Consider the following 12586-nt stretch of genomic DNA (forward strand, 5'->3'; position numbering starts at 1 on the left):
TTATAACTATTACAGAAATTATTAAAATAAACATAACATTAGCAAAAATTAGGACAATAACCGTAAAATTAAATAAAATATTACTACAATTAAATCACTATTACTATCATTATAAATAATATTAATAAGATTTATACAACAAAGGTAAATTAATGATAATAGTAATATTAGTAGTAGAGTCAAAAAAGACAGAAAAAAGATAAAAGATAAAATTAATATTTATTAAATGTATACTCAATTAAAAATTTCTTAATTTGGTTTCAATTGAGAAGAAGAATGTTGGTAATAAAAGAGTATTTTGCTAAATTTTTTTTTTTTATAAATGTTTGGTTTTTTATAAATGGTATTGTTTGGTTACAGTGAGAAATACATTGATGTTTTATAGAGAGCTTGCCATATTTAATAGTGTTGAAAAAGGAAGTGTGCAAGTTAAAAATTTTTTTTTATAAATGGTATTGTTTGGTTACAGTGAGAAATACATTGATGTTTTATAGAGAGCTTGCCGTATTTAATAGTGTTGAAAAAGGAAGTGTGCAAGTTAAAATTTTGAGTATTTCGAGTGTAATATTTGTGTGTTTTGCATTAAAAAAAAATTTGTTTCTTTAAGCAATACTGAAATTTCTAAATATTTAGAACTTCATTAAAAAATTATCTGATGTTAAGAAAAAGTTGTAGCTATATTAATAAGGATTTATAATTTGAAACTAATTTCTCTCACAGGTTTCTCCCTTATTGTTACAAGTTTCTCCCAAATTCTTCCACAATGTGGGTGATTCCTAATAATGTTTTCGAAAGCACTTTTGTTCCCAGTTTTCAATTTGCGGAGTATTTAAATAAGCATTTTCATATCGTGTAAGCTTGAACATGAATGACGTTTAGAACTGTCAAGTTACTCAACTCGAATATCAAAAAGTCCTCCGTGCATGAATAATGATTATGCTCTATAAATAATTATTTCATTTCATAAATAATGGTTATGTTGCATAGCTTAAGTAATGCTAAATATTACCAACTAAACGTTTCATGTTTGACCTTACCAAACGTTTCACGATGTAATCTAACGTTTTATGATGTTATTAAAATATTCTTAAGTTTGTAAAACTTTATAGAAATATAATTTAAAATTATAATTGTGTAAATCGTGAAAATTGAGTGTTTTTATATCTCAAAGTAACCATTAATTAAAATTTTCTTAAGCATCAGTGAAAGCAACAGAGCAACGGAAATGCATAACCCAAGCTGACGAAGAAACAGAACTCGATATTGTAGAGCTCATGAGGTGTTGTCGCGAAGATACAGATGATTTGTTTTATATTTGCATTAATAACCAACCGAATTTAGAGCGGAGTATTAAGTTAGAAGTCATTAAAACGGTTGAGCGTTCATCAAAAGTCAAGCACCTTTCGATGGCAATGACTGGTCTAATTGATTTTGAAGTGAAAGTAATTATATAACTTAAATTTTTTTTTTAATGCTCTCAAAATATATAGATTTTTAACTGCATAAATTAATATAATATCATTACTATTACTATTATTGAAATTCTTTTTTTTTTCTGAACACACAGTAATACGTTTAAAAAATATATAATTATTTTTTCATCAAATTTTATTTTCAAATATTGTTTTTTTATGTTTGTACTGTTTAATATTTTGTAATGTAATCTTAAGGAGCTAGCAAATGCATTACGTTACAACAGTGTTATGGAAACCTTGAACTTAGAATCAAACATAATTACTATGCATGGAATATTGGTTAGTGTTTTAGTGTATTTTTTGTTTGTTCATTTTTTTTTTTTTTGCACTTTTGTTGTGTAAAAGCAAGATTGGCTTGTGTCATCATCAATAAAATAGTGAATTTATATTCTCTTCTATGAATTTGATTACTATATTTACATTTTTTTTGAATTGATTAAAAACTATCGAAAAATGTTTTGCTAAGTTTTGATTCAATGCAATAATTGTATATGAGGAAAAATTTTATGTGAAAAAAAATACTTGAAAATATTTGGCCAAAAATTGTAAATTTGCCTAAGTTCTAGCAAATATGAAAAAAATCGTTTATTATCAATATCTTATTTGTTCCATTTTATTTTTTATTATATTTTGACGCTTTTGAATGTTGTAAAAGTTCGTAGTTTTCATGCTTCATGTGTCATCTATGGTATCGGGATTTGTTTAGGCTTTAATGTCTGAAGTTGGTCGTCATCCTTCTCTTCGAGAAGTAAAGATATCTAACCAAGTAAGTACCACAAGAAAATATTTGGAAACATTAGACGATTTCTTATTGTTTGCTGCACTTTTTTTTTGCAATAGAAACAACCGTTTGGTTTGCAAGGAGAAGAGTGTATGGCAACGGCAATTGACAAGAACGAAAATATTATAAAATTTGGTTACTCTTTCACGCAAGCTGGACCAAGGAACAAAGCTGACAGAGCTATTATTAGACATAACGAAAATCGTAAGTTTTACTTAATTGTATATAGACTGTATGCAATACAGTATTGTATATAGACTGTATGCAATACAGACTGTATTAAGACTGTATAGACTTAATTGTATATGACCTGAGACGTGAATCCGTGATAATACGTTGATACACGGAAACTTGTCAATTTTTATTTTAAAAAACTGTTAAAAACTTTGTGCATTAGTTCGCCAACGTCGTAAAAATGGAGAAGATGTTTATGATCTAAAAGTTGTTACAAAAATACGCGACGAATGGCCTCAACCTTGGATTAAAGTAAAAGGTCGTCGTGGTCTTGAAAAACTCATTGAAAACAAGGTTTGTTTTTTGTACAACTTGAAATTTAATAACAAAAATATACTCTTATACCTTAATTCCTTAATATACCCATTAACATACCTTAACATACTTGTATGTACCCATAACATACTTGTATGTACCCATAATATACTCGTAACGTCGTATGTATTGTCATTAACACAACAACATCGAATATGGGACAACCCAAAATTTGAAATATTATTGGCCGTAGCAGCAGGATTACTGCTACGGCCAATAATATTTCCGAACTTGAGTAGCACTTTAGCCGGGATTTGAATATTATTGTATTGATTTGAACAACAGTGTTCAAATCCCGGCTATGACTTCAGCGAATGAGTAGTACCTCGGTACGAAGGGAGCTCGTCTCGATTAGCTCTGCTATTACGATGTTTTCTTCTGGACTAGTAAATAAATAATCTAAACAATTAATTGAAAAAAAAAATTAAAATAATAACAAAAAAATAAAATACCAGTTTAACAGATTAAGTTTTTTGAACAGCTGAAATTAATGACTTAAGTTCAGACTATCATTTGGAATTAATTGAAAAGGAGATTTTCATCAGCCAAAGTCAAGAAGAATTTTGCACTAATGATTCAGAAACAACAGGAGAAGATAAAAATTCTTGCTTTTCTGACTGAGCTGAAATGGATTAAAATAAACATTGTTCAGAATTATCAGATTTTTCACCAATCTCAGTAGAAAACTTTCAACACAAGGATTCAGCAACATGGCCTAAAGTAACGGACAAAATAAGATTATTTTGATTCAGCATGGGCGAGAACAAGAAAGAAGAGAATTTTTTCCAATCACTCTGTGTAATTTTGACAACTAGAATGCGACACTTTAGCACAAATTGGCATGAAAAAGTTCATTACAATGGTGATAAATTTGTTTGCTATTGGTTGCTGTACAGTAATATCAAAAATTCATTATTTGTTTTGCTTTTTGTTATTTCAACAACAAAAACCTACAATTTCTCAGAAATTTCAAAAGAAAAAACTAATCCCAAAAATTCGGAAAAAACTAATCCCAAAAATTCCTGAACATGAAAACAACAATGATCACCAAAACTCTGCAGTGAGTTTTGGGTTCTTTAAGGCACAACAGAATTCATCAGTTAACAAACCAATGGAATTTTTCTAAATTTGATTAATTTGATTAACCATTATTATCCTTTAGTGGCTGAATACATTACATCTGTTAAAGCAAAGAACGTCCTACTTTTCTTCTTGAATTCAAAATGAGCTAATTGAGTTACTCAGGCAGAAAGTTAGAAATGAAAAATTACCAAACAACAAAGAAGCTAAATACTAATTTGCTCTGTTTGACTGCACTACAGATGCCCACAAAGAGCAGATGACTAAAAAAATTGGAGATGGTGCGAGACCTTCTCCAATTTTTTTGTGAGATTCAATGAAGTCCACAAAGCTTAGAGATCACTGAAAAATTAAATTGCAACAAAACAAATTAAAAGGATTATATGGATTCAGAATTTAAAAGACCATTAAGATACTACAGAAACAGCCAACTAGAATAGAATTAAAGGTGGCTTTCCAATAAAAAGGAAGCGCAAAGTGAAAAGGATGGCTTTTTATGAAGCTGAAGACGACTTTCACCTCCTCACAGCAGAAACAGAATTCGGATCTCAATGCAAGTTTGTATTTAACAGCATAATTGCATAAATTAAATTAAGTTCGATTTCAATCAGATACAGCATGCTTCAAATATCAAACTGCTGTAATGATAAAAAACTTTAAAAGACTTTAATCAACTGTTATTTTGCAACTCATTTATAAATATTCATTGACTGATGCTTATCCTAATACGGCAATCATTATTCTTATCTTCCTAACCATACCATTCAAAGTTGCTACGTTTGAAAGAGGTTTCAGTAAACTTAGGCTCATAAAAAACTGCACGAGATCAATTGTGGGTCAAGAACGTTCGTTTAGTTTGGCTATAATTTTAATCAAACATGATGTGTACGCTCTCCTTTGATTTTTCGTGACATCATTAGTGAATTTTCCGCAAATTAAAAAGGGCGAATTCACTAATGATGCCATGAAAATCATTTAAAAAGCCAGAAAGGTGAACTTGAACTGAAGTTTGTGCGATATTCATGATTAATTGTAATTTACGCTTGATGAGATAAATTTTGTAATCAATAGGAAGCGTGAATAAAAAAAAGCAATTGCATTTACTTAATAACTGGTCAGCTTTACGTGAATTGAAACTTTAGCAGTTTTGCTTAAATTTTTTATTTACGTAAAGCTAAGCAATTACTCAGCGTTTTTGGAGCAAATTGCTTAACTTTACGTGAATAAAAATTTGAGCGATTTTGTTCAAATTTTTATTCACGTAAAGCTGAACAATTACTCTAAACGACATTAGTCATTACGACCCTGTATATATATCAGACCCGTAGCAACCGGGGGTGCATTTGCCCCTCCCCCAATAATTTTTCAAATAAAAAATTTTGAAGTTAGTTTTTAGAAAAAAGCAAACGATTACGTGTTCTCCCCCCCCCCGCCTCCAAAGTGGTGGACCGGGGCTTACTTAAAAAAAAGGGTCCCCAGCACACTCTCCCCCCCCCTCCTAATATAACTTTTGTTCCTACGGGCCTGTATATATATATATATATATATATATATATATATATATATATATATATATATATATATAGAGAGAGAGAGAGAGAGAGAGAGAGAGAGAGAGAGAGAGATAGAGATATAGAGATATATATATATAACTAATTTTTTGAGTCGAGGTTAATTAAAAATAACTACATAATTTTTACTACTAAAAGTTTCATGTGTTTAGCAATCCTCAGGTAAAAAATACATTGTTTTTTTTTGTTAAAAAATATACTCTTAATAAACATCGCGACATTCAAAAAAAAAAATTATAAAACTGTTACTATTTGCAAGCGTGGTTTGGTTTTTTAATCTTTGGGTTCGTGGTTGTCAAGCAAGAACTTGTTTTCGTGACAGCACTTGGATATTATTTCTGCTTTTTTATTTAATAATTCTTGCGTACCTTTGTATGATATTATGCAAAGTTTTTCATGAAGGCAAAGCAAGCATTTTTTTGTTACGTTGCTGTAAGCGGGGACTTGTTTAACTATTAACCAGGTTAATTTGGGTGTTATTTTTAAGTTTTCTTTTATCTGCCATATATACTTTAAAAGGGTGGTTGAATTTCTCATCTTTTTGTTTGTGAATGAGTGTTTGTGGTTAGCCTATCTTTTCTTCCATTCGCCTTCTGCTAGGCCAATATATACTTTTTCTGGATACTATACATTTATAAATAACATTAGAGGCTCTACATTTTCCTATTATAGGGCAGTTTTCTTTATTTATGCTATTGCAGGGTGAGTATTCTTTTGGTCTTTCTGAACTGATTTTCTTGTTGTGGCTTTTTATTATTCTTTCGATATTATTGGTGCAGCTGTAACTCACTTTGATGATATTGAAGGATGTTGGAAAATGCTTGTCGATTAAATTTAGAAAAATATGTCCGACATTGGTAGAAACGCTTTTACTATACGGGGGGTTAAATCATGATACATTGCTTTTTTTTGGGGGTTATAATTTAAATTAAAATCAGTGAAACCATTAAAAAAAAACATTTAATTTATCTATATCAGAATACGAAGATGAATTAAGAAGAAATTTTCTTCTTAATTCATCTTCGTATTCTGATATAGATAATTTAAATGTTTTTTCATTTGATGAATTTTGTGATAATCTGTCGTAGATAGAGATGGGGATTTGCTTTATTATTTGCGGAGAATGGTTGGAATCAGTAGAGATTATTTTTATAACTCTAATTATGTTTTTTTGTATGCTATTAATTTGTAATCCAGTTTTTTTACAAATTACCATCAGAACATCGTCACGATATAGTCCAACGTCTTCTTTATTTATTATTTTAGAATGTGAGTCTAATATATATATAGACCCACCAGTTCACAAACTTGTGCATCGTCAAAACAACCCATTGAGACATCAAAGCAGTTGTGTGCTAAGTTTTTCTTCCAAATAATTACATTCACACTAATTCCAACCATTCTCCGCAAATAATAAAGCAAATCCCCATCTCTATCAACGACAGATAATCACAAAATTCCTCAAATGAAAAAACATTTAATTTATCTGTACCAGAATTTTTGAATGCCATGACGTTTATTAAGAGTATATTTATTAACGAAAAAAAAACGTATTTTTTACCGGATGATTGCTAAGAGCATGAAACTTTTAGTAGTAAAAACTATGTCGTTATTTTTAATTAATCTCGTCAAAAAATCAATTATATAGCTCTGATATCATTTATCGAGCACTCAATACTATTTATATATATATATATATATATATATATATATATATATATATATATATATATATATATATATATATATATATATATATATATATATATATGTATATATATATATATATATATATGTATATATATATATATATATATATATATATATATATATATATATATATATATATATATATATATATATATATATATATATATATATATATATATATCTGAGCCGGAACCAGCTCTTTTTAGTCTTTGAGATAGCTAACTTCCAGACATGGAGCAAACTCCAAACATTTATATGCTTATACTTATGTCAAATAAAGATGCTTTGCAAAAAATTGTGATGATTGGAGGCTGGGAACAAAAAAGCCCCAAATTTTGTGCCCCCCTATCCCAAACGTGAGAGCAACAAGTTGATGAAGTATTTTTTGTACTGTTTTTAACTAGACTAATATTCATTGATAAATTTTAATTTTCATAGTAAAATATTTTAGCTTTCAAAAATTATGACCATATAAAGTTTAAACCCCCTTAATTTGAGGGGGTTATAAATTTTATATGGTCTTTATTTTTGAACGCTAAAAGATTATACTATGAAACATATATAAATATATATATATGTATATAAATATATATATATATATATTTATATATGTATATATATATGTATGTACATATGTATGTATTTATATATATATATATATATATATATATATATATATATATATAATATATATATATATATATATATATATATATATATATATATGTATATATATATGTATATATATATATATATATATATACATATATATATTTATAAATATATGTATATATATATATATATATATATATATATATATATATATATATATATTTATATATGTATATATGTATGTATATACATAGGATGTTGTTGACATGCCCCGCGACAAAATTCATAAAAAACAGTATATTAGATTTGAAATTAAATTCAAAGTAATTTAAAATAAGGGACCAATTTTAACTAATTATACTGTTGTTTTATTATCAAGTTTAAAATATATTTTTGTAGGTTTTAGACATGGGTCATATGTCAAATGGTGAACGTAACGAAAAAATGTCAGATTCATCCTCGACTAAAGTAGGCCCTTTTAATATCAATGATATTCTTGCTCAACGAAAATCAAACTCACGAGGATCAAAAATTGAAGAACTAGAAAAAGAACAAGAGCGGAAAAGGAAACAGCAGTTTAAAGAAATGGAAGAGTACAGTAATAGTATTAAAATACACGATCATTCTTCTAAAAGAGAAGAAAAGATTACCCAAAGTAATAGTTCAGGGGAAACAGAATACAGACGAGTAGCACAACCTTTACCCCAACCTTTACCCCAAAGTCGTGAAGTAATGAAGGGAATTAATGTAAACGAAATATTAGCTCTACGCAAAAACATGCAACCTAGTTCAAAAATAAGAGATTTAGAAAAGGAACAAGAAAGAAAACGAAGGGAACATTTTAAAGAGATAAATGAGCTAAGTAAACAAAACGAAAGTCAAGAATTGCTAACTGACAACGGTTTATTAAACACAGAAAGTAATGAAAAAATCAATGGGAGTAATTTAAAATCAACTCACCCAGATAAACAAGAATCAGCTAAAAGAGTCAACGAATCAGATAAAAAATTAAACGATTTGCTTTCGAAACAAGCATCAACGAAAGTGAACAAACTAGAAGAGTTAGAAAAGCAAAAAGAGAAAGTGATGGTGAACGAAAATAAACTTGTGAATCATGAAAAGAAAACTTTACAGTCAGATAATGCCAAAGATAAAAAGAATGAAATCGAGAAAGTTTATACAAAGGTGAAATTTTAATTTTTTATAAAGTCTATTCAATAAAGCCTAATTTATAATTAATGTTATATTTTTATTTTTTTTAACTTCAAATTCAATAATACTATATAGTTTTTTACAATAAACAATACTATTTTTACAGGATAAAACATCTAATGAGGATTTCAAGACTAAAACGTCTTCTCTATCTTCTAATTCTCCCCATGTTACAAACTCGTTAACTGAAGAAAACGCAAAAGGAATTAAAAAGTTTACTGAAGAAAATGCAGCAATAAAAAACAATATGTCTTCAAACAATAAAACAATTTCCAACCAACCCTGTGAATTATCTACAAAACCACTAGAAAATGACGCCAAAAGGAATTCAGATTTAGAAAAAAAGAATAATATCGAAAAACATAAACCAGTTTTAGAGGAAAAAAACTCGTATGAATTGAAAAAGAAACTTCAAGTAGATAATAAAGACACGATAATCCGCACTAATAAAGACTCGATAGAACTAAAACAACATCATAGCGGTTTGTCAATGAACAACTCGTCAAATGAAAAAAGTATTAAACAAATAGAAGATGAAAATAAAAACACAGAAGTAGCTGGAAAACTTCAAAGAATGTCAACTGATAAAAATCTTGTTCCTCTAACAAAAAATGAGGCTTCAGAAGTAAAAAAAGCAGAAGCAGAAAAAATAACGGACCAAAGAGAAACTAAAAAAAAGGAAGATGAAGCTAAAAAACTCGCTGAAGAAAAAAGAAAAACAGAAGACAACGATAAAAGACAAAAACTATTGTTTGATAATAAAAATCTCTCAAATAAAGATTCTCGTTCAAGTGCAACATTTGGAATGAATAAAGGAGAATTAGATAAATTTAACGAACAAAGAGGGAACTTAAAAAAAGAAGAAAAAAACATTGAAAAAAATAATAAGTTAGTAAGTACTAATAACGTAAGCAATAATGAGGAAGGTGCTCATTTAAACTCGAAATCAGTTTGTAATAAAGATAATGATCCACGCTTAAAGGAAAGCTCTCGTTTAAGTTGCATTAAATCTGAAGTTAAAAACAAAGAATCAGACAAGTCCAAAGAACAAATAGAAAATATTAAAAACAAAAAAGAAGAAGAAACTAAAACTGTTAGTAAAGATAAAAAAGTTACTGAGGAATCTGAAATTAAAAAGAAAATTTTATCGGATGTTGCAACAGTTGAAAATAAAATCTCTGGTTCAAATGGAAGTTTTACTGCTCCAAGTTCAAAAGATAATAGTTTTGGAATGAGAAAAGGAGAACTTGATAAAAAAGATAATAGTTTTGGAATGAGAAAAGGAGAACTTGATAAAAAACTCAAAGAAACTAAAACTAAAGAGGAAGAAAAAAAGAATTTAGTAGAAGAAAAAAAGAAAGTTAATGACATCACTAAAAAACAAGAATTACGCTCAGCAAATAACAAAGTTGATAATACTTCTGTTTCCGGTACGAAAGTTGGAACCAATACAAAAGCTAACGATGTAAAAAATGGGGAATTTAACAAATCGATTGAGAATAGATTTGGTCAAAATAAAGAAGATGAAGCTAATAAAAAATTGGAAGAAAAAAAATTGTCTGAAAAGAGTGGTAATAAAGAGAAACTTCCGTTAGTTAGTAAAAATGTAAACAATAAAAATGATGTTTCTTATATTAAAAGTGATTCAACTGAAGTCAAAAAAGTAGAAACTAGTAAACTATATGAATACAGAGAGAGGAAAAAAGAAGAAGAATCAAATAAGTTAGGAGAAGAAAAAATAAAAAATGAAGAAACTGAAAGTATACAAAAACCATCGTCAGATAACAAAAACGTTACCGATAAAAGCGATGTCCTTCTAACAAAAAATAACTTGCTTGAATTGAAAAAGGGAGAAACTAAACCTGGTGAATTTAAAGATGCAAGAACAAAAGATTTAGTAATTGAAAGAAAACAAGCTACCAATAACAACGATGTTTCTTTTTCAAAAAGTAAAATTCCTGAGGTGAAAAAAGAAGAAACTGATAAACTAGGTGAATATAGAGAAAGAAGAAAAAAAGAAGAAGAAGCTAAAAAAATTATTGAAGATAAAAGAAAAAGTGAAGAAACTGATAGAAAACAAAAACTATTGTCAGATAACAAAAACCTTACCGATAAAAATGATGCGTCTCTTACAAAAAGTAGGCCATTTGAAGCAAAAAATGGTGAAGCTAATAAACTTAGCGAATATAGAGAAGCAAGAAAGAAAGAAGAAGATAAAAAACTAACAGACGAAAAAAAAAAATTAGAAGCTGATAAAAAGGAAAAACTGCTCTCAAATAATAAAACCTCTGTTACCACATCAAAGGAATTTTCCGGGGAAACCAATGTCACTAACACAAAAGATGTTTACGGGGGGAAAAATAACTTTGTCACTTCCGGAACAAGGGAAATCGCTGATGTTTCTAAAAAGGATAGTAAATCTTTTGTTACACCAACAAACGATAACACCATTTCTTCCAATTCAAATGTTAACACAGTTTCCTCTAATGTAAAGAGTGAATCTCCTGAAGTAAAAAAAAAAAGTTATGATAGACTCAACGAATATAGAGAAAGAAGAAAAAAAGAGGAAGAAGTTAAAAAACAATCGGAAAGCAAAAATAATATTGAAGAAGGTGAAAAAACAACTACAGAATCTAAAGAAGTAAGAAAAAAAGAAGATCTGTCTAAGACAATAAAAGCAAAAGAAGACGAGTCTAAAAGAATCTCAGCAGAAAATGTTTTGTTAAATGCTGAATTGGGTGCAAAAAAAACTGACTCAAAGTGTCAAGTTTTTCCAAAAGATGGAAAGAAAGTTATTGTGGAAGACGATATAAATGTGGAAACAAGAAATGTTTGCAACGCATCACCTGGTATGGCTTCAACAAATAATTTAACAAACGATGCTGTTACAGATATTTTTTCTGGTCGCACAGAGGATAACAATGAACCAAGGTTAAGTCTAAAAGAAAGAATGGCAAGAAGAGGAAAATAGTAAAAAATAGTTTGATTTGAGTATTTCTAAATTTGGATTTAAACTTTGTGTTAGACTAGAGACATGTATAGCAATGAGCTTCGCCGACATATGAGTCAGCTTGATAACCAGTTCTAACAAGTCGTTTTTACTCGTCCATTTATAAACTCGTCCCTTCAAAAACTCGCCCATTCAAACAATTGTATAAAGTTAATTTTATTTCACGCGGTTTTCATAATTTGTAAATATTTTTAAAAGAAAAAACTTCCCCATTTTTTACTAGCTTTTTTGTGGCGTTTGCGTAAAAATGTGCGGTATGCTACAATATATTTGCTCCAGAGTTAGTACAGCGTTTGCGAAGTTTTTGGTTACCCACGAATTATACTTACCTCAATGAAACAGTGTGCCTATACTTTGACTAAGTAGCAAAGAAGATTAGCTTGTTTTACGTCATTTGATCAATCTGGTTTATTAGCCAGGATTAAGTCGAGTGTATTTTTTGATCCTTGTGATTTCTAATAAAGGTTGGAAATGTTATGAGTAGGATAAATTTTATTTAGAGTTTTATAATGTGCAATCTGTTGGCCAGACATTTTGCACATATACAACAGTCATGACACCACCTCAAACGCCGACGTATTAGTAC

General features: G+C 28.7%; 1 protein-coding gene across 5 annotated transcripts in view; it reads left to right on the forward strand.

The window, feature by feature from the left end:
• LOC100213797 (putative autophagy-related protein 11) overlaps positions 1–12219 on the forward strand; it is a 51810-nt gene extending 39591 nt beyond the window's left edge. For all 5 annotated transcript variants that reach the window (XM_065817568.1, XM_065817565.1, XM_065817566.1 and 2 more), the window contains 7 exons: positions 1198–1442; positions 1671–1754; positions 2182–2241; positions 2316–2460; positions 2654–2784; positions 8178–8963; positions 9097–12219. In XM_065817568.1, coding sequence (XP_065673640.1) covers positions 1198–1442; positions 1671–1754; positions 2182–2241; positions 2316–2460; positions 2654–2784; positions 8178–8963; positions 9097–11961 — 4316 coding nt within the window. In that variant the 3' untranslated portion in view covers positions 11962–12219. The remainder of the gene's footprint in view (positions 1–1197; positions 1443–1670; positions 1755–2181; positions 2242–2315; positions 2461–2653; positions 2785–8177; positions 8964–9096) is intronic.
• The last annotated feature ends 367 nt before the right edge of the window (positions 12220–12586 follow it).

This window comes from Hydra vulgaris, chromosome 14, assembly GCF_038396675.1.
Source record: "Hydra vulgaris chromosome 14, alternate assembly HydraT2T_AEP".
NCBI classification, from domain to species: domain Eukaryota; kingdom Metazoa; phylum Cnidaria; class Hydrozoa; order Anthoathecata; family Hydridae; genus Hydra; species Hydra vulgaris.